Below are 24,348 nucleotides of genomic sequence, written 5' to 3'. Positions count from 1 at the left end.
CAACCAAGACAGGTGCTCAGAGGAAACTTAAAGGTCCCACCCACCCAAGCTTTCTGGGGACCTGGTGTCTTTAACAACATCCTGTTATAACTCCAGACATCACCACAACCTGAACAATATCCTGAGACTCCTAAATGGAGACCTTATGTCACTTGTTCCTGACTGATGTGCTCACTCTGTAACCTTTTGCAGCCTTTCCTCGTCAGTAATTCTGCCTTGCACCTTCTTATTGGCTTTTCATCTCTTTCCAATATGTCTTATCTACATGAGACTGTTGTCTTCCCTATATCCAGTGATATTGTGCTAATATTGTTATCAAATGTCTAGAGGTTAAGGTGGGTGAGGGGATGTATATACAGAACTTGTTACCATGATTTCCAACCGTACCTTCCCAGACATGGCATTTTTGACATTTCTCTCCTTGACTCTGGTCCAAATTTTGTCTTGAATGTTGACTTCCAATCTTCTTTCTCACTGATACATTGATCACAAGCATGATGCTCTTTAGATTCACATACATAATCAAAAAAGTATATTTTTATAATCCTATTCATTTGTCTTAATTCTTGAAACAACTGAACTTTTATACTAAGCTATTAGAAATATATCCCTGCATGTATGCTCACATATTTGTACATACTTTTTAGTTGAGATTTGGCTAAGAATGCTTTCTTAGCATAAACAGAAATGCAATAATTTTTGTCAACATATCTCTGTGATGAGCTTAGCAGTGGCATCCTTAATGTAGGAGAACGTGCCTCTTCAGACTTCAAATGCTGCTTGTTGGAGAGTTCTTGAATATTTATGGGACAAACATTGAGGTTTTGCAGCAGATATAGCTGTACAAAGAGGAGAACTATATGACTGAGAGACATGAGTGGATAAAGGAAGAACACTAAACCACTTGATATCACAATCAATCATTAGCATATTAGGAAAGTATAGATTTATGACTTCCTGTGAAGCATTGGAATCTACAAGTAATTTTAAACAGAATAATACTATTGGTGTTATTTTTATTTTCGTCATCTGCAAATTCTTGAGAATCTAGTTTTATGTCCTTAGAGGTAAATTAGGAAGTAACTTTTCTCACTTTATTTATGTCCTCCAACATAGTTGCTTATGTATATACTAAATAATTGAACATTTCCCAACTTAGATAAAATGTATTTCTTCTTTCATTGCCATAACTTGCTGTTCTCAACTCATTAAAAATGTTCTCCATGAGAGGTATTAGTATAAGCCATAAAATAAATCTTTAATTAATATAATTGTGGTACATAGAAAAGACAGTTTTTAGGTTAAATGGCAATTAATTATTAAAAGTGTTTGTTTCCCTAAATAGTACATGTTTGGCTCCAATGGAATAGGAACTTTGCTTTCTAGAAACTATTAATGAAATCTCTTGGGAAAAAGTTGTGGAATGCTTCCTCCAAGGACAGGGAATCTGAAGCCTCTGTTTGCTGTAGTTATGGTAATATGGATCATGAAAAATAAAGAACTCAGTCTGAGCTCTTTGACCAGATAATACAGATTTAGCATATGGATCTGTAAAGCAGGCTAAACATTAAAATTGATGATTTAGAGAATTGAAGAAAATGTTATAGTTTTTCCTTAACCTCTTCTGCAGAAGGCAAGATGATTTAGACCCTCTTTTATATTTAAAATAATAAAAAGAAGAGAAATAGGCTTATTATAGCCAAATTCTGTGTATCACTTCTATGTATCACTTGTATTTTTTCTCCATGTTTGCCCTCGGGCAATTATTGTATGGCATACTGTTTGTAAGAATTTATGAATATGCACATTAGTTCTGAGTGGGGGGGGTATGACAAAGCTGAATATCTTTTGAGCTGATAAACCATGCACTTGCAAGAAGGTTTTTAGCTGTTTTGGCATTGTTGGTGTTAAAAAAAAATGTTACTCTAGAGATTACATTTCTGCTGTCTCTTGTCCTTAGCAATTGCCAGAGTTAGAGAATCTGGTGTTGTAAATAGTTGGAGATGGCATCACTTTCAGGCAATTAGGTCTTCATTACAAATTAATGAAGTGGTAATTGCTCCCTGCGACTGTCTCGGTAAAAGGCATGCTGGTGTTGTTTGCATTATCTTCATGCAATTCATAACTCTGTATTCAAGGACTTGTGATAGCTTGCCAAATTAAACTACAATGAGAATTCTTTAATTAAAGTCATATTTTTACATCAAATTATGAAAATCTCTACAGAAGGTGCTGCTTGATGTTTAGCTGAATATGGCTTATAGCAAAAGAAATTTGCAAAGAATTCATTGATCAAGTAAGCATTTGTCTATTCTTATGAGGAAAGTTGGATTTAAAAATGTGAAGCCAATTGATCTTATTTTTTCTTTCAAGTCACAATGTCATGATCTAATTGTAAGGACACAGAATAGATCCAGACTTGCTTTACAGTCCAGTGTAGAGCACTATATTAACACCAGAAACTTTTGAACAACAAACACAGCCCCTTTCCCTTCTGAAATTGAACTTTTTCCTTGACTGTGACTTTATCACTATAGATACCTTGCCGTAAGCTCCTTGGAAGCAAGATATCTCTTGCATGAATTTCTTCTGAGAAGATTTCTATAAAACCACGTACGCAATGAATGTTGGAAAATGTTATTAGAGATTATTTTTAATTACATTTATATATTTGTTTTTGTCCTTATTGTAAGTTGGTTTTGAAGTCACCTCTTTCTACCATGTGGGGCCTGGGGATTGACCTCGGGTCATCAGGGTTGGTGGCAACCCTTTGCTTGCTGAGCCACCTCTCTGACTCCTGAGGACAATTATAAAAAGTGTAGCGTAGATATTTACTCTCCCTACATTAATATGCAAATATTTCTTATATTTTGTTTCCAAAGTTATCTGTAATAGTATCAATGTGTTCCTTTGTTGCTCTTATGTTGGTCATAACAATGAAGTTAAGCCTATTTTTCCTCAACAAAATTCATGCCTATGCTTGATTCTTCATGCCTATGAAGGTTTTTAAAATAACTTTTGCTATTGCTCATATTGTTTTGTAATATTTTAGGTGAGAAATGAACAATAATCTAGACCATGTTTTATATACCTGCAAGGTCCACAAATTGTTTTTGATCATTTAAATACTCTGAGGTAAATGGTTTGTATTTCTCCAATAAGACTTTAAGGTTTTTAAAAATGCTGTATTTCTTTTCCCCCTTTTATTGAAAAGAGATATTTTTCTCACATAATATATCCTAATTTCAGTATCTGTTCCTCTACTCCTCCCAGTTCCTCCCCATCTCCCCTCCCATCTAGATCTATCTCATTTCTGTCTCTCATTAGAAAACTAACAGGCTTCTAATGGACAATCACAAAATGTAATAAGATAGAACAAAGATAACACATCAGAATTGGACAAAACAAACAGAAGAATAAGAGGCCAAGAGAAGGCATAAGAAACAGAGACTCACCTCCTCATATATTCAGGAATCCCATAAAACACTAACATAAAAGCCATAGCATATATGTGAAGAACCTGTAGGGTAAAAATAGAGAAGAAAAAATATAAATAAAATAATTAAGAACAAAAATTGAAAATAATAAGATAATATAAAAAATAAGAAGAAATGAAAAAGGATAAGCCGTGATATGAAGAGGCAAGAAATCTCCAAAATTGCCATTGAGTTCATTTTTCTTTTCATTTTTTTTATTATTAAGAAATTTTCTATTCATTTTACATACCAACCACAGATTACCCTCTCTTCTCTCCTCCTGTCCCCCAGCCTTCTCCCCACAACACACCCCCCATTCCTACCTCCCCCAAGACAAGGTCTCCCATGGAGAGTCAGCAGAGCCTGGTACATTCAGTTGAGGCATATCCAAACCCCTCCTCCCTGCACCAAGACTGTGCAAAGTGTCCCATCACAGGCACTGGGTTCCAAAAAGCTGGCTCATACACAATGGAGTACTACTCAGCAGAGAAAAACAATGACATCATGAAATTTCCAGGCAAATGGATGGAAGTACAAAACATTATCCTGAGTGAATTCATTTTTGATTGGCCATCTGTGCCTGAGAGTGAGGCCTGCCCTTGAGAGTAGTTTGTTGCCCCAATGAGATTCTCTTGGAGGAAACTAAATTTTCATTTGATAGTGGATATCAATTGGAGATTGCTTCTGAGTTACGGATGGGGGCATGTGCCCACTTCTCCTTTCAACTCTAAGAACTTATTTGGTGTACAGCCATGCAGGCCCTCTATGTGCTGCCTCAGTATCTGTGAGTTCCTGTGTACATTGGCTAATTCAGAGGACTTTGTTTTCTTGGTGTCCTCCATCATCTCTGGCTCTTACACTATTTTATGCTATTTCTGCCTCTTCTTCCATGGGATTTCCTGAGCCCTGAGGGAAGGGATTTGTTGGAGATACTGCATTTTGGGCTGAGTGTTCCAAGGACTTTTACTCTCTGTATAATGTCTGACTGTGGGTCTCTGTATTTGTGCCCACTTCTCTGATAGTGGCTGAGCAAGGCACTGATATATGAATATAGAATCATTTTATTGTTTTGTTTGTTTGTTTTTATTATTTTTTGTTGTTTTTCAGAAGGGTAATATTTGGGTTTACCCTAAATCCCTGGGTAGTCTCAACTTTTTGGTCACCCAAGCAATGTCAGATACGTGTTCTATCTTGTGGAGTGGGCCTTCAACCAAATCACATATTAGTCAGTTACTCCCATAAGCTTTGTGCCACCATTGCCTTAGCATGTCTTGCAGGATGCCATTGTAGATCAAAGTGTCTGTGGTTGGGCAGATGTTTATGCTTCTCCTTTGGTAGCATGCAGATTACATGCCTGTGCCAAAGACACTAGGATATAGAGGTAAAGTCTCTATGTATGATCCAGCTCAACTTCTCCACTTTCAATATGTTGTGTAGGTGTTGTTTTCAGCAACGGAGCTTTGCAGTCAGTACATCAAGAGCACGCTATAGTCTTTGCAACAGCCTGATTTGTTTGTGTGTTTCCAGGGGTCCCTTTTCGCCAACAACTCAATTAGATATAACCAAATCCCAGTACTGGAAGTTTCACATGGTGACAAGAGATGGCCAACTGGGGATCTGTTTCCCCATTTGGTGATTTCATTTAGATCTCCTATGGATATGTATACATTTTAGGAATCTTCTAATGTATTAGGTTACCATGTCATCTTTCAAATGTCCCTTAAACTTAGTCTTCTCTCTCCCACATTCACTAGCTCATCTCCTCTTCTCTCCTTTTTCCATCATATCATCCCACTCCAGTCCTTCCTACAACCATCCATAACTACATGTTCTATTTTCCTTTCCTAGGAAGATCTATCTGTGCATCCCTAGACCCTTAATGTATACTTAACTTCTGTGGTTCTGGAGATTGTAGCTTAGATATCATTGGATTGACAGCTAATATCCACATATAAGTGAAGACATATCATATTTGTCTTTCTGGGTCTAGGTTACCTCACTCAGGGTGCTCTTTTCTAGTTCCATCCATTTACCTGCAATTTTTACAATTTTATTTTTTTTTATTTTTATTTATTTATTTATTTTTTTGGTTTTTTCGAGACAGGGTTTCTCTGTGTAGCTTTGCGACAATTTTATTTTTTTAATGGCTGTGTAACATTCTACTGTGCAATGTACCACATTTTCTTTATCCATTTTCTGTTGAGGAGCATCTTGGTTGTTTCCAATTATGGGCTACTGTGAGTATAGCTGCAGTGAACATCATTGAACAAATGTCCTTGTGGTAGAGTCAAATATCCTTGGGTAATTGCCCAACAGTAGTATAGCTGGATGTTGAGGTAGATCCATTTCCATCTTTCAGAGGAACCCCCACACTAATTTCCATGCTGGCTGTAGATGCGTGCATGGCCACCAGCAATGGAAGAGTGTTCCCCTTATTTCACAACCTTGCTAAGATGAGCTGTCACATGTTTTATTGATCTTGGCCATTCTAACAAGTGTAACATGAAATCTCAAAGTAGTTTTGTTTGGGATATCCCAGATGACTAAATTTTGTAAACAAACATTTGAGTTTCCTTTTGAGAATTCTGTTCATATCTGTACCCCATTTTTAAACTGGGTTATTTATTTTCTTGATATCTAATTTTTGTTATACATTTTGGATATTAGCCCTCTGTTGGATATGTAGTTGGTAAAAAAAAAAAAAAAAAAAAAAAAAAAAAAAAAAAAAAAAAAACAAACTTTTTTCCCCTTCTGTAAGCAGTCACTTTGTCCAAATGACAGTGTACTTTTCCATACAGAAGTTTTTCAGATTCATTAGGTTCTATTTATTAATTGTTGATCTTAGTGTCTGTGCTAATGGTATGATGTTCAGAAAGTCTTTTCCTATGCCGATGAGTTCAAGGTTATTCCCCACATTCTCTTCTAACAAGTTCAATGTATTTGGTTTTATGTTGATGTCTTTTATCCATTTGGAGTTGAGTTTTGTGCAGGGTGATAAGTATGGACATATGTAGCCATCAAGTTTGACCAGCACCATTTGATGAAGAAGCTGTCTTTTTCTGGTATGTGTTTCTGGCTTCTTTAGCAAAAATCAGCTGTCCATTGGTGTGTGGATTCATGCCTAAGTCTTCAGTTTTACTCCTCTGATCAAGTTGTCTGTTTTTGTGCCAATACCATGCTTTTATTTGCTTGACTTGAGTTACCCAAAGATATTTTATATTATTAGAGATTTTTGTAAAAAGTGTTGTTTCACTGATTTCTTTCTGAGTCAGTTTGTTATTTGTATTTAGGAGGTCTGCTGATTTTTTTTTGTGTGTGTGTAAATTTTGCATCCAGCTACTATGTTGAAACTGTTTACCAGCTGTAGGAGTGTCTGGTGGAATATTTAGAGTTCTATTAATACTATCATATCATCTGAAAATAAGGATACTTTGTGACTTCTTCCTTTTTATTCCCTTTATATCCTTCAGTTTTCTTCTTTGTGATAAATTTAAGAGTACAATTAAAATGTATACTACAATGACTAATCTCCAAAATTTAAAAATTTTCTAGCTGCAAATCAAACATGGAACTTTGCATATTACTGACCAGATTCTACCACTGCACCACATACCTAGCTCCAATAATAATTTCTTATGGGTTCATGCTCATGAATGATGTCTGGATATATTAGATGAAAAATAATGTATAATTCGTTCCCCAATAATCTTTTTATTATTGAGTATTTCAAATATAAATTTAGTAATTTCACTTTAGAAAAAAATCAAATTAATCTTAGAACACTTGATGAATTAAACTTACAAATAAATATGATGTCTAATGGGTGACATTTTCTAAGAATAATAGGGTTATTAATGTCATGGAGGAAGAAAAACACATTCCAATTTAATTAAACTATAAACAAGGGAATGAAGGCCAGAAAATCTAACGTGGCTCTTGAAAACAGTAAAACAGTTTTTGTTGAAAAGACAGTTTCTATTCTCTATTTGAACCCTTTAAAAATTAGCATGTAAGTTGGGATCATTTTTGAAGAAACTAAAATTCCAAACTTCAAGAGTTTAAAAGTTTTTGCGTAGTCACTTGGGAACCATTGAAGACTTTGAATTAAAAAGCATCTCAATTAAAGACTAGTATTCCTGAAAAGTCTGGACAAAACTGTATGTGAGATATAAAAAATACACACACAGGAATAACAGTTGGAGCAGCTGGCATAATAAATTTAGCAGCATGAGTAATATAAGCAATATCGTATTAAATTAAATTTCTCAAGCTTTATTATAATGATCACAAAATGTAGTTCTTCACTGTTTTAAACTCTTAAAAACTTTAAAAATCTTCTTTTATAGTGAGAAAAGTTATGCTAATATAAATTTAACTAATATAATAACAGCACATTAACTTTTTTCCTGTCCATATAAAAGTCCAGTATGGAAACTAAGGCAGAAAGAACTGAAATATTCACTGTATGGCTGTTTCTTTTTCACATATAATAACTAAGTATTTATTTTGGAGAAGCTGGCATTTTCCCAACAGGGCTCCACCAAAATGAGTGAGAATCTTTAAACATGTTTTGTATGAAACTAAATGGCAATGTTATCATTTAGAGTCTCTGAATTTTACTGTCTACCGAATTTACTTCAATCGTGTTTGAAAGAAAAATAGTTAATTTTAGGCACTGTGAGTTTTCATTTTCTTTTAAAAGAGACAGACCAAACACAAAATTGTAACAAGTCTTTGATGTGAATCACTATTCACCATTTATTCCAGGTTTTCATCTTGCAGTGTTTGGCTTCACATAATGACTTGCCCAGTGGCCTTTTCCTGAGTATCTAAAAGCTTACAGTGTAAAGCAAATGTATTCATTCAATTATGAACTGCTTTGTGGCACTGAATTCCCAAGGCTTGCCAATAGTAAACATACGCTAGAAGGTTAGGAGTTGGTCCACAGACCTCTCAAATGTATAACATCAAATTTTTGTTTATGCTGTTTTTGTGAGTTCATTTGCCTTGGTGCTTTTGTTCGGTGGGTGCCATCATTATACTTACCTCACTAATTCTGGCTCTCTCTTTTTGCTTTGATGCTTCAGTGGGAAGAGATCAGTGGTGTTGATGAACATTACACACCCATCAGGACTTACCAGGTGTGCAATGTCATGGACCACAGCCAAAATAATTGGCTGAGGACAAACTGGGTCCCCAGAAACTCAGCTCAGAAGATCTATGTGGAGCTCAAGTTCACACTACGGGACTGCAACAGCATTCCATTGGTTTTGGGGACTTGCAAGGAGACCTTTAACCTGTACTACATGGAGTCTGATGACGATCATGGTGTGAAATTCCGAGAGCATCAATTTACAAAGATTGACACCATTGCCGCTGATGAAAGTTTCACTCAGATGGATCTTGGGGACCGCATTCTGAAACTCAACACTGAGATTAGAGAAGTGGGACCAGTCAACAAAAAGGGGTTTTATTTGGCTTTTCAAGACGTTGGTGCTTGCGTTGCCTTGGTGTCTGTGAGAGTGTACTTCAAAAAGTGCCCGTTTACAGTGAAGAATCTGGCTATGTTTCCAGACACAGTACCCATGGACTCCCAGTCTTTGGTGGAGGTTAGGGGCTCTTGTGTCAATAATTCCAAAGAGGAGGATCCTCCCAGGATGTACTGCAGCACAGAGGGTGAATGGCTTGTCCCTATTGGCAAGTGTACCTGCAATGCCGGATATGAAGAACGGGGTTTCATGTGCCAAGGTAAGAACCCTCTCTTTTTTCTTTACAGTTGAATTTGTCTCCTGTGAGTTTATTATAAAGTAATGAAAATAAATTAACCTGATCTGATCTCACTTGGCAGCACAACATAGCTCAAAATTACTAGTCTATTTATATGCTAAATTTATCCCATTTGATGTGTTGATTCATGATCTGTTGTGAAATATTAATGGGTGTAACTCTGGGGTGCTGAGCTGCACCCTGTGGAGGTGTCATATGTGCTACTTTTTCACTGTATTTTAATTTATTTAGTTAGTAGGAAGGATGTCCACATACAATGGTGCACTTTGTAAAGGTATTAGGGCAGCTTAAGAAAATAAGTTCTCCTTTTAACATTTGGATCCTGGGCATCAAACTCAGGTTTGATAATAGGCACCTTTACAGGCTGAGCCATCTTCGAGGCTTGTGGTTTTTTTACTAGCTAATGATTGATGGTGATGTAACTGTAGCAATTGAAGTGGAATGTATCTGCCTTTATTGACATTGAGGGTGGATACATTTTGGTACTCAAACAGGATTAGATATTTTGGTGACTATATCTAGGTTCACCTATCTCAGTAATATTGTCTTAATATTTATAAAATATAGCCCGTTCTTCAATAATAGTTGGCTACCAACTGGATTTTTAAATACTCTAAGAAAATCATTTTATTTAGAAATCCAAAGCTAATGTATTTGTATTTGTTTATTGTGGTGTAGCTTTTTGTGGTGTGGGTCGGGGGCAAAGAACTTGAAGTTCTGGGAAAAGGGAGGCAGGGAGAATCTGTGAGAAGTTGGAGGAGAAAAACCTGATCAATATATATTGTATGAAGAAAATAGGCAAAAATATTTTTAAAAAGAAAGTTATAAATTATAAAAAGATTATCTTTCCCCATTATTTTGATTTTCTGTTACTCAAAATACTATAATATTTCCCTTGAGTTGTATGTTATGTGTATTTTATACTTTAAATATTATTTGAGAACCTGAATTTTGTCATCAGTTTGAGTTTTATTTTTTAAATCTGTGTATTTGATATAAAAATCACTTAAAATATATTTTATATAAAATTATATACATATATAATTTTGTATATATCAGTCATGTAACATTATAATCCTATTACTTTCAAAAAATTTTATTTACAATTAGGTAAGACTTTTGTACTGATCATGTTGAAAGTATCAATTGAATTTGAAGGGTACAAATATGTAGACAAATATTAGTGCACAGTCCTGTGGGTTTTGTTCATTTTCACACTTTTATTTGCTATTAGCCTCTGTCACGAGAACAGAGTCTGTTAGTCCACTGATGGACATTCAGTAATCACAGTTCAGAAGCCCAAGTAAAGGAAATATAGTACTCTCTATATGGCTTGTCCTTTCAAAAATGTGAACAGACTATAGCACTTTTCTTTTGACTATAGGCATGGTTTATAAAAACATACTAGATAAGGGAAAGGCAAGGTGGCAGAGCGGGTCAAATTCTATTTGTGCTGGCATGAAGACCTGACTTAGATCTCTGGTATTCACATAAAAGCCATATGTGGTGGTATTCGTATGTAACCCCTGTGCTGATAGAGGGAAGAAAGGAAGCCTTAGATCCTAGAGCTTGGTGGTCAGCCAGTCTAGTCAAATCAGCAAGTTCTGTGTTCTTTGAAAGAATTCTCTTTAAAAGGAATAAAGGAAGAGAGAGAGAGAGAAAGAGAGAGAGAGAGAGAGAGAGAGAGAGAGAGAGAGAGAGAGAGAGAGAGAAAGAGAGAACAAAACAAAGAAAAGAAGGAAGAAAGGAAAAAATAAAAGAAAAATCCAACCAACCAACTAAGCAAACAAAAAAACTAAGGAGAGCAGTAGAGGGTGATATGCAATATTGACCTCTGTCTCCCACATATCCACTCATAGGCAACACTACGTCCTTGTGCACATTCACTTATAGAGAAAATTATTTACACTGAAATGTATTAAATAAGCACAAATTGTACACTCTAGCATTATATTTCACTGTGTTGTTCAGAAAAATGCAATAAGTATGGCATTATTAAGATGGCTTTATAAGTTCTAAAATAAAAACAATTATAATTACACTTTACTGAGATTCAGGATTGGAGAAAAATATTTACATTCCATTTGAATTCTGCTTTTTAATAGGATATTTGCTTATGGTGTATGGTATTTGTAAAAACTAATATCAAATAAAATCATGAAGGACTATCCCAAAAAGAAAAACTGTTCAGTTTACAAATATTTAACTAGACATCTACTTCATTTTTAGGATGATATTAAAATTTTAAAGAATTTCTTTTGCATTAGCCACTTACTACATTACAGACACTGAGCTACTCTCCTAAGAAGTGCCAATGACCAATTTTTTTTATACCTCAAAATAGCCTAACAAGTCTATACTGTTTGGGCTTAACATTAATAACATTAGTTGCTTTTATTTTTAATTTATTATTATTGTCATATCATTATTATTTACATGTATATTTATACCTAATGTGCATGCCTGGTTCCCATAGAATGACAGATCATATGGAACTGGAGTTACAGGCAATTGTGGCCCAGCATGGAGGTACTGGGAATTGAACCCAGGATTCTGGAAGAGCAGCCAGTGTTCTTAACCACTAAGCCATCCCTTTAGCCTCTGTTTTTGTTTTGAAATTCACACCTTGCCTTTAAACCTCAATGCATTAGTGTTGAAATTGAGACAGGTAACCAGGCTGGCTGGACCCAAAGATTAAGTTCTCAATGTTAGCCCAAACTTCTTTCTTGCCATTTTGCTTAAAGGTGACAGAAAAGGGGAAATGCAAGTGTACCTATTGTATGGGAGCATTTTGAAGGAAATAAGGCCCTCCCCAGAATTTGTACAAAGTCATCAAGAATCTACTAAAAGCCTTATATGCATCTGTTTATTTCTGACATCTATTTTGTTTTCAAAATTTTAAGGATGAATTGTTACTTAAAAGATCATTTTTGGGGGATTCCATAAGCTATGTCTGGGGGACAACAAAGAAAATTTAGATTTGCAGCTTATTAAAATCTTACACTTGCAAAACTGTCTGTGAAATGAGAAATTCAGTAAGCATTCCCTATAGTCTATTAGTGCGAAATAGTAATATGCCAGACAAGGGAGAAATGCAGATGTATGAGTCATTGTATCTACCTTCCAGGAGCTCACAGTCTCCTCAGAATGACAGATGCATAAATTAGTAATTTTGATGTAAGACAGACCAATTAGTCTTCTACCCTGTGTACAATGAGTTTTGCCAGTATAGTAGAGGAAGAGATTAATATGGATTTCAAAATTAAACATAAAAATTGCAAATTAATTATGAGATGGCTTTGTGTTGGTTTTAGACTCATTGTTATTGTGCTTAGAAACTTTAGGAATAGCAAGAAAATAAAGAGTTGTCTTTAATGATTCTTACATACTCCAAAGGACAGAGTTCCCATTTGTTATTATATCATTATGCTGAAATCCCAAAAACATACAGAAGACACATGAGAGTGGTTTTTTGTTTGTTTGTTTGTTTTGGTTTTTTTTAGTCTCTGTCACAGTGACATCTTTAGAAAAATTCAAATTTTATTTCTAGACCATTTCCTAACTAGCTAATCTGATATGTCAATTATTTTCCCAATCTAGGCAGATAATTAGGACACTTAATGTTCAGTGATCTGAATGATGAAAATGTGACAATTCCTACTTGATAGGAAAATTACACTGATACAAAGGTTTTGTATTCAACAAACACATCCATCAGTTTTCAAACAATGCATAGAAATAAAATTAGCATTCTCCAGAGGCGAAATTCTATGTACGACATTTTAATATACATAATTTATACTTTTACAGTAATCCACTTTTCCCGTATTATTTAAAATTATCAGGCTGTATCACTTGACCATGAATTTAATTCAACATTTATCGAGTCATTAAGATGTGCTAAGTTCAGGGTTGAATATTAGAATAAAAAACAAAAGACAAATATCATCATTGATGAATTAATTTGTTTTGTACTTAAAAGTATGGTGGGGCTGGGGAGATAGATGGCTCAGTAATTAAGAGTGATTGCTGCTCTTGCAGAGTTTTGTTCCCAGTACCCATGCTAGGCATCTTATAACCACCTGTAACTACAGCACCAAGGTATCCAACTCCCTGTTCTAGCCTCTGCATGCACATGTGCCACACACACACACACACACACACACACACACACACACACACACACACACAAACACACACAAAGACAAATCCTTAAAATGAAAATATGTATCTATCTTTAAAAGTGATTGGATCTGCCTATGAGAGAAAATAGAATTTCAATTAAATTATTGAAGACATAAGTAATAGTTCAATGCAGTGCTCACATCTGTAATCCTAGTACTTAGGAGCTCAAGGCAGGTTAACTGCTATGAATACAAGGACAACCAGAGCTATACTGTGAGCATCAGGTGAGGCTGGGCTATGGTATGAGATCCTGCCTCAAAGAGCCAATAAAAAATAAATCAATTAAGAAAGAACTCTGGGGTGTGAGCTATTGGTGCTACTGTGGAAACAGGCATTCCTGTGGAAGAAAAGTTACAAGACAGTAATCCCCTCTGCAATAAGATACAATATTATGTAGCTGATCTTCCATCTTTTTTTCTTTTTATTGAAAATAGATTCTTTTCTCATACAATATATCCTGATTATAGTTTTCCCTCTCTCTACTCCTCTCAGTTCCTCCCTACCTCCCATCCTCTCCAGATCAACTCCCTTTCTGCCTCTCATTAGAAAAGAACTTTCTTGTTTTGGATCCTGTCCTTATTCCTTTGTTTGAGCCCAAGAGATGAAATCCAGGAAAACAGAGAAAATGGTATATCTTTATAATTCAGTGATTATGTAGAGGCAGAGAGTAAGATAGGAAGGAAATATTGGCAATAAAAACCTTTCAATAGTTGCTTGCCAAGAAAACAGGAAATAGGTAGTCCAGAGGATAAAGAACACTTATTGCAATTAATGTGGGCAATAGATGCCCTTCTGAAGGACCAGCCTTGGCATAAGCTGATGAGTAAGGCAGGGATGAATAAGGAAGGTAAGAAGTCATACATCATTTTGGATTTCTAGAAATTCCTCTAGCATATCTCCTCTGTTTAAATCAGTCATGGCTCCCATTTAACAAAAGAAGAAATCACTGTATCTCTTTTCATTTGCAATATACATAATTTAAACTTTATCTGGCTACATGCTAGATCTTGGATAGATTACCAGCTCGGGGCTAGAATGTTATCATACTATGCACAAGGCTTCAGCTTTAAACTCCAGCATTCCAAAATAATAAAAACATATTTGTAAATAAGAATAAAAAAATGGATAAATTTGAATACCCTAATGATGATATAATTTTGTAAAACAATATCATCTGGTTTTGTTCAGCACTTGGTTATCTCTTACATAGCAGCATAAATCTTCACCAGTTTTTTTTTCTTTTCCTTTTATAAATTGAAGGTGTGGGATATTTTGCATTGATTCCAGGGAAAGGCATGGTCACCCCCCTCCCCACCTTTTTAATCCCTGCTAATGAACTGTATTATCTACTTCAGTTTTATTTTGAAAAAAAAAAATGAAAATGCTAATGGATTTTTATATGATCAATTAATGGCATTTGAGGCAGATAGCAGGAAGTTACTATAAATATTCCTGCTCACACAAAATTTGTTTAGACTTAGTGTACCGAATACCTTATTACTGTCACTGAGGAATCTGTTGCTCTGTGCTTTATTGGCACTCTAATTGTGAAATGTTAACTTTATTCCATGCTTTACCATGTTAGAAACTTAATAGAAAAGTGTGTTTGATATAATATTCCAAGACTGCTAGACTATTTGATGACTGCTCAAAATTGTTTTGTTTACTGATAACTTAAGATTCCAACTTTCCTTCTCCACTCTTTTCTGTGCCAGCTCAGAAACTCTTAGAGCAGCTGTCAGGTTTCAAGTACAGGGTGATTTAAGGATTCGTTGTGCTGATCAGAGGAAACACAAAAGCAAAGACTTCACTGAAATATTTTTAGTGCTTTTGAGTCTGTGCACACAGCCATAGGCACTGTCTAGAGCTTTGAAATGCTTTGGTAGATGAATAAATTGAGAAAAAAAATGCTTTCCCATAATTTCCAGAGAGGAATATCCTTGAGGAGAAAGTCTATAAATATCTTTTCGACACTGTCTTTCCAGAATCTGTAAGAAACTAACAGTGATTCTCAACTGCAACCTGATAGGATGAAAATAACTATGTAGTAGTTTCTGTCAACTATGCATTCTTAGCATATAAGTCCTGAGGAGAACTTAGTTCACATTGTTCTAAACCATGCAAATAAAAGCATGGATTTTATGTAGTTTGAAATGAGTACTTTGTCTACTATTAGGCCAGATACATGTACAATCAGCAAAACAAAGACACATCTAAAGTGCCATTAAAGAGTAACAGATAGATGACATGAAGAAATTATGGTATTTTCAAATTTTGTGTATTTGATAAGTATTATCTTATTCTTTATAAAAATTAATAACACTAAATTTATGCCTGTATCCAGTGAAGAGCTAGTACCTTTCGAAAACTATTAACATTTGAAACTTTTATCCCTTTTGTTTACACAGTTCTCACAGCACTGAATCCTCCTCTATTCCTTTTAACATGAGAATTACATTATTTATAACTCAAGGATTTATCTTGACTTATTTAGATTTTTCATGTGTTTAAGATGATAGCTCCCTGCTTTTCTTTGTCTTTAATATTAAATTACCTATAATCTTTCAAGTCAGTGAATTTATTTATGCTGCTAGTAACGAATAATATAAATAAGTTTTCAGATAAGAAATTAAACAGATGTGTTATGACAGCTTCGTAATAGTTATAACTTGATTTATTTGGGATCATATGTCTTCTCACAAATTTATATAACAAGTTATTGGAACATTAACTTGAAGCTCAAACTTCAGCAAGCCAGTCCTTGAGGCTCAGCTTGCATTTAATTGTTCTAGTTAGCAAAAGGTCCTCGTCACTAGCAAGTGTGTGAGAAATGTTACTTGCTAAGTTTTTGACAAAAAAATTTGATCTTCTGGTTCCTCACCCACAAATGGAAATACCATGAGACGGCCAATGAAGATCTTGCTCAGCTCATTATATCATATCCAGCAGTATATTAAAGATACACATCATTAGTGTCTTCAGTCAGCGTCTCTGAAATGTGTTAGCCTTCCTCTCTTTCTTGTTTCAATCTGTTTCATGACTTGAATAAGATAACCCACATTTGGAAATCTTTCTGTTAGCGTTTAGTGATCTTGACAAGAGAAATATTATCAATGAATTTATTTACTTGTGTTTACTATCATCTCTTCCTTGTTCACCTTCTCTCAAACAGCATGTTTTTCCTTTCAGGAAAGATTTATGGTTTGCCTGGGATGTAGCTCAGTGGTAGAGTGCTTGGCTACTGCTGGAATCAAAGATCCTGAGTTCAGCTCAGAGTGAAGGAGAAGGTGGGAGAGGAGGAGGAAGTTCCTTTTTAGTTCTATAAAACTTAGTCTACGTAATCCTGCATAATTTCTTTCTCCTGTTACCTTTTAAAATATTTTTATTTATTCACTGAAAATTTCACGCATGTGTATAATGTATCTGTCATATCCACTTCTCTAAATCTTCCTGCCCCCCTGCAACATATTTCCTTACCATCTTCAAATCATTTTTGTCAACTTTTCTCTTTTGTAAACACCAGCCACTTTGGGATTTTCCCATATTCTATTTGACCTACTGCATTTTTCACATAGCATGAGCTTTTTCAAGAAATTGTTTCAAATATTCCATTAATTTAAAGGTGGACATTTTTTTATTGCCCATTCAGAAACAGAGATTTCAACTACTATAAGACAATATAGTTTAAGAAACAAGTGAAGAAGTACAATAACACAATTTAAAGTATGTTATAATATGTAAGATATTTAATCTTCAAAAACATTAATCTTACTTTTATAGTATGCTAATTTCCTAACAGTTATTTTTTAAAGGGTGGGTTGTACTTAATGACCTTCTTTTGAAAGAATCATGCAACTCAGAAATCAAGAAGGAAAGGAGATATGTGTTGAATAGGTTGACTTGGCTGTGAAGGAATGGCTTTCCTCATTTTGGATAATCTATATATGCAGTTCCTTAAATATTAAAAAGGTTTGGAGAAGCTGAAAGTTGTGGGATATATGTGCCAAGTGATCTTACATGAATTACTATGTGACAGTACTGAAAATCTCCAATCAAATTATGTCACTACACTACCTAGAATGTAATTAAAGTAAAAATTTTTCGAATAAAGAGAAGGGAGTGTATTTGATTTGTGATTTCTTATGGTATCATGATTCAATTCTTTAGTCTTGCTAAAGACAAACAGTATACATTTCAACCATAGAGGAGCATGTTTAAGATACTAGAAAGATCTGCGAGTTCTTTCTTCTTTATAGACTACAAATGATATTTTTAAAGTAGTCAGAGATAACTTAATTGCAAACATGTGTAGGAGATACACAATCATGGTTATACTTGGGAAGGTGAATATTGATCCAGCTGTTCAAAAAAATCCATACTGACTCAGGGATTAGCAATGAAGACTATGAATAATCATAAAATTCACTGGGACTTCTACACATGTTATGAGCATTAAACAGTGCTTTTAAAAATGTTTTCATTTATTTCTTTAGCCTCTCTCTCTCTCTCTCTCTCTCTCTCTCTCTCTCTCTCTCTCTCTCTCTCTCTCTCTCTCTTTCTCTCTCTCTCTCTCTCTTTCTCTCTCTCTCTCTCTCTCCTCTCTCTCTCTCTCTCTCTCTCTCTCTCTCTCTCTCTCTCTCTCTCTCTCTCTCTGTGTGTGTGTGTGTGTGTGTGTGTGTGTGTGTGCGCGAGCGCAAGCGCGCATGGGTGTGCAACAGTGTGTCCATGGAGCTCAGAGAACAAATTGCAGAAGTTGCTTCTCTCCTAGCATCATGTGGGTTCCAGGAACAGAGCTCAAGTTATCAGGCTTGAAATTAATCATTTTTCCTTGCCGTGCTGATATCACACACATCCAACACACAGTTGCAACTAAGATTCTTGTTTTAGGAAAATGTGGATTTTTCACTGTGTGTGGATTAGCGTTAACTACATAATGTTATCAATTCAGAGATAAAAACAGTAAGATAGACCTTCTTTATTCCAAACTAGAAATGATTGTAAGGGTCCTTCTTTAAGTATTTTTTCCTGAGATCTAACATAAAGCACAGATATCGCTTATAGAATTTCTGGGTAATATATCTGTGCGGAAACCAAGTTCCTGTTTTTCATTGTCATCTTCTATTATTATCACCACTAATGCTCTGGTTACTATTATCAATATACAAAATTTTTGGGGCTTTAGATGCCTCTTCTGATCCAGGATTCAAAGGTAAAAATAGTAATTGAAGTAAATCTTGACTAGCAAATGTGTGATCTTTGGGAAGCACAAGTAATTGGAATATTGAGAAGTTTGTTTCTTGAGAGACCATTGTGAGTCATGAATCAAACATGCAGGGACAGTGTCCTCTGTGGTAAGCCTATATGACTAAAATTACTTCAGTTTAGGAGAAAAAGTACTTCTGTACTTGAAACAAATTGTTTCTATTATAGTATTATTCTGTAAAACACTCTCTGGATATTTGTCAGATATTGATTCATCTGTAAAGTGCTTAGACCTTTCCAAGTAAAAATGATATCGCTCTTTGAGATGCTGAATAAGGATATGTTGACTATTAACATACATAAGTTGATGTATCATGCTTTATCTGGTAGCTCATGGAAGTGTCACAATAATTTACTATTAAACCTAACTGAACCTGTAAAAAGTGTTGATATTTCTTTGATTTAGCTCAATCAACTTTATATATAAATAGCCTTCATTGTTTTTAATTTGCTGAATGCCATTTCTCTAAATATATTTTATGAAATGTAGTCTTGCTTGACTTTTGTAAAGGACATATGGATTTTATTTGTTGTACTTTATAACTATTCATATATTATCAAATATCCCATATTCTATATCATGCAAAATGCACTGCAAACTCTTGTGAAAACTCGTGTAACAATTATAAACACAGGTTAGTAAGTATATATTACAATTTATTGATCTTCTAAACCAACATTTTTCCAAAGTAAGGGAAATCAAACAACGTGTAAATGAAATGGGGAGCGTTGTCTTTTTCTCCCTTTCAGGTTCTTGGAGTCTGTTAAATGTGTTGGTAAGTGTTTCACAAAGGCTCCTTTTGTCCATCCATGTTCACCGAATGCTTACCACCTTGTCCCCTGTGGTTTCTCCCCTACAATTCTGCCTGTGTTTAGAGTTTTGACAATCCCTCATTAGTTCCAGAGTAGCACTTTCAAGAGCTAATGAGGGTTAACCTTACAGCTGTGGCAGCTGGCACTGAACATTAATAGAGAACAATTGTGAAGAGAAGGATAACTTATGATAACATTTGATGTTGGTGTTTTTCAAATAAGAGCTACTTGGAAAGTATAAGGTGCTGAGAAATGCAGTTTGCATGCTCTTCCGTTGTGGTATCTCATCTTCAAGGATGCATACAATACATCCTGTTAGCAGGTAGATCTGTATTCAGGGAAAGATGTATGACTTGGGAACATATCATTAAAAAGTAAAATTTGATCATATTCCTATTGTCAACACTGCAGTGTAGAGCTGTTGATCTTTCTTCGGAAAAACAATCACAACTTCAGTTTCTAATCAGACATATATGTTAGAGAATACCTGGAGTCCCAATGAAGAGTAATCATGGAACTGAGAACCACCACAAGTTTGGATACAGACTTTCTGTATCATGAAATATTCAGGGACTGTGTGGATGGTTCAGTGGATAAGAGCGCTTATTATGAAAGCACTAAGACCTGGGTTTAAATCCTAGCACCCACCTATACTGTTAGCACAGTCTAATGCACCAGTAACGCTTAGCACTATGGGGATGAAGACAAAAGGATCAGGCTTGAGAGACGGTCTCAAGGGGGATAAAGAAGAGATGAAGACAACTACCTTAGTCAGTGTTCTATTGCTGTGAAGATACACTATGACCATGATAACTCTTATAAAAAATCATCTAATCGGGGGTTCCTTATAGTTTCAGAGAAGTAGCCCATGATCCTCATGGCAAAGAGTATTATGGGAAGCACAGCAGCATGCAGACAGACATGATTTCTTACAGTTCTACACCTAGATCTAAAAGCAGCAGGAGAGGGGCTAGACCTATTCTCTACCAAGTAGTGCCACTCCTAATGACCAAGCATTCAAATCTATGAGCCTATGGGGGTCATTATTATTCAAACTACCACAATGACCAATGTTCTCCTCTTCTTCCAAATTTGCATGTGCAAACACATGTGTATATGCATCACACAATATACTACATGTACACTTATGTACACACACATAGAATAAACTAAGGAGAAATAAATACAATGCAAAAAGATATTCAATATTGAAAGACCCCAAATGTGAAAGTTTCAACAAAGAATGTTCAAATTAATAAACAAGGAAGCAAAATGTGAAATTCATAAGCAAATTTGAGTATATAACAGGTTGGGAAAGAATATTGCTCTTCTCTGGTAGCTACTACAAAGGAATATATATATGAATCAGTGTTTGAGACCTATTTGCTATAATTTCATATAGCCATGTGTATGATGAAATCTTCAAATGATCAGTCATGAGGTATCAAAGTCATGTAGAATATTGAGGTGATTAACATATAAAATTTATGTAGTGCAAGAAGAGTATATTTCTTATTCTCAGTCTTTGTACATGATACAAGTGTAAGCATACTGCTCCTAAGAACAGTAGTATACCAATTTTGAATGCTGTCTAAAGATTCCTGAAGACTTGTTGCTAAACTTTCAGGAAGACAGTTCCATTGCTATAGAGTAAAATATTTCAACATTGTCTTCTTTCCCCCAACAAAAGTTATGCTAACTTCTACACCAAATATTCCTAGAAATGCATCAGTAACCAAACCAGAGAAATGCCCTAACCCTAGAGGAGCCCTCAGATTTTAGGGAAATAACAGCAAGCCAATGCTAGTATGGATTATTTTAGCACATCATCCATGAAAGTGTTAAGTTGACCCTTAAGTGCTTAATCAACTGATTTGATCACCTCCATCACTCCGGGACATTTAGCAATGTCTAAAAGCATTTATGTTTCTTACTACTAAAGAGAAGTAAAGAGTTACTGACATCTCATGACATCCTAACACAAACTGAAGTATTCAGAGCACTATGATGGAAGCAGACACATACATGTTGAATCAAGGCAGAGAAAGCCTAGTCTACGTGAATCTCTTTGCAGAAATGAAAGGTAAAACCCCACATGAGAGCGTAAATTGAAACCCAAACTAACACATTTTAAAATAATGTCTCAGCATCGTTTGTTCTGGATTTATTAGAGACGAACATAACTTCTGCAGGCACCGGAGGCCTACTAACTGCTTCATTGATTCAACAGTGATGCCTACTCGTAAAAAAGACAAAGTTAAGAGTATTTGGAGAAATAATAAAACTTTCAGGATTGTTCAAGTGAAGTTGCTCTCAAGCAGTGAAAAATGTGTGCCAAGATCTACACAACGGCTTGATGATTAGTGGTCCTGCTTTGGTCGTGAAGAGATGAGAGTCGAAACAGAGCATAGAAGCTGTCAGACAGGAAGGGCTTAGAGGGGGAGTGTGATCCTTCCAGACACACTTCACATGTCTTGATTCTTTTTTACTGTAATGTGCTACAAATGTGGCAGGTAGATGGGAGTATATTGCGAGATATATTGTATTACAATATTTATGTATTAATCATCTCTGCATTAAAATTTTCCAAATTCTAATTCTAGAACTGGGTCTTTAAAAATAAAACAGCATGCCAATAACAGGTATCTATTAAAAAAAGAAAAAGGACCATATCTTTGTCTTTTGTTGTTGTTGTTATGTAACTGAGCCTGGAACTTCCTGTAAGTCTCTCAGTTTTCTATGAGGAGCACGCTATTATTCCTCATTTCAAAGGAATAGAAACTGGAAGTTGGAAAAAGAGAACAAATGTCTAAGGTCACAGTTGATAAATAACTGAATTTTGAAACTTCACGGAACACTGTTGTTGAACCCTATTCCTTCCTGTAGAAAGACAAGGAAGGAGAGGCACCTGAGGCCCTCCCATCTGCATCATAGGAGATAGGAAGCTGAGAACTGGACTTCCTGCAAGCATGCTTCTTAATCTGCTGTCAGTGATTTTCAGCCCATTCTTTTTCTGAGACACATAATACATATTCAGCCCTGCTTCCGTTGCCAAAACTGGTTGGTCCTTGGACAACTGGATTGGTTCTATCAATTAAGGGAATGGTCATTGGAGTCTTATTTTCCTTCCTTATTAACTCAAAAAAATTGTATGCACTTATATATGGTGAGTATATATGCAGATATGCCCTCAACATATGTTCACACTAAATTTATACTTTAATGTTTTTATATTTTTAGTTTAAGAAACAATATATAATTGAGTGTACAAAAAGAGAGCAATGAGCTCGGCAGTACACCAGACTACCACCTACATCTTTCATCTTATATATTCCCTTTATTCTTCAACTTTTAAAATATGTTTTATGATAATCTATCCCAACCTGGATAGATTTGGGAACCTTGTCTTAAATATGAAAAGTATAATTACATTTCAATTTCCATAATCACTAACATAAAATGTCATTGATCCTCAACAAAAAGCCTTCATTGACCATACTTTGTCAAAATAGGACTAAGAGAACTTACTAATTTATGTCATGTCACAATGGAAATTTAGGTGTGGCTCTGAAACCCAACACTTGCAGTTATTTAATAAATGAATATGCTTTACTTAATAATGTTTTTCCAAGTCACCATATTGTGAAAATTTTCAAGTTCTTGCTTCCAAAATGCATACAAGCTAATTTAGCTAAGAGTTGAGAAACAAAAAATACATTGCTAATGGTTAGTTAGGGAGACCAGAGCTTCACATTCATTAACACTAACCCCTTGCTTCAATATGTAATTACGTAAGACAAAAACACAAAAAGATTTTTCACAGGGTATAGTCTGACTTTTGGTTTCTGGGCATGTGGAACTGAGTCACGCCTCTAATTACCTCTGCTTCTATTGCCATTGCCCCTGCTGTTGCTGAGGACATGATTGATGGGAGATGATGCGAAGTGAGGAACCAGCATTCAGAAAGACACTCGCTATGTGCCCAGTGTTTACGCCTGCACAATATGCCTCATTATGAGCTTGACAGATCTCCAAGTGGCAGATTGGGAATGGGTTTTGGAGATGGCTGACGTATCTGTTACAGGCTCTGTTATTTTTTTTAAGCTCATAAATAGCATTTTATGCAAGAATAGTTGCATGCAGGTAGATAGATCTGTACACATGCACACATGTGTATGTATGCAAATAGGTATGTAATATATGTAAATAACATTGTATATTCACACTTTCATAGTTTAGGTTTACATATTAAATATACCCTATACATATATACATATCATTATGTACTTAGTATTTATATGTATTAGGTGATTAAATGTGTTCTTACAAACATACTGTAAATTCTTAATTTTTAACAAATTGCTGAAATCTATAGTAAAATATTAAACTGAATTTCAGATAGTATTATGCTAATTCATCCAGTCTTCTATTGCTTTGTGTTAGTTTTTAGATGAGGCACCATTTAATCTCCAGTTAAACTGATGCACACAGCTTCCAAAATTTGTTAGGATTGTACATACTATTAATTCTTTGAAGTTTCTAAGGCATATCAGTGTAGTTAAACATACACACACTTCTCCAAGTTATCAGTGAGGATGTTTCCTAATAGGATCACATGTAGCTACTTTTCTTTGAAAGATGATGGATCACAAGTTTCTGTGTTTCCATGAAAACTGTCCCAAACTTTTCAGCTTTCTAGAAGTTGAAGGTGGATTATTGAAAATTTTTGTCATAATAGTGAAACTCTTTTAAATGTCAATATTAAAAAAAGAACAGGATGTTCAAGGGTTTCATTATTTATGGTTGTGATTTCATGAGGAGAAAC

General features: G+C 35.1%; 1 protein-coding gene across 1 annotated transcript in view; it reads left to right on the top strand.

The window, feature by feature from the left end:
- The window catches only part of Epha3 (EPH receptor A3), a 317,372-nt gene that overhangs the window by 82,109 nt on the left and 210,915 nt on the right, over positions 1–24,348 (top strand). The window contains exon 3 of the mRNA XM_052740962.1: positions 8,564–9,224. Coding sequence (XP_052596922.1) covers positions 8,564–9,224 — 661 coding nt within the window. The remainder of the gene's footprint in view (positions 1–8,563; positions 9,225–24,348) is intronic.

Source organism: Peromyscus californicus, unplaced genomic scaffold, assembly GCF_007827085.1.
Source record: "Peromyscus californicus insignis strain IS unplaced genomic scaffold, ASM782708v3 Scaffold_16__1_contigs__length_79575227, whole genome shotgun sequence".
NCBI classification, from domain to species: Eukaryota; Metazoa; Chordata; class Mammalia; order Rodentia; family Cricetidae; genus Peromyscus; species Peromyscus californicus.
The sequence above is the reverse complement of the archived record's forward strand: the minus strand, read 5'-3'. Positions and strand labels throughout refer to the sequence as shown.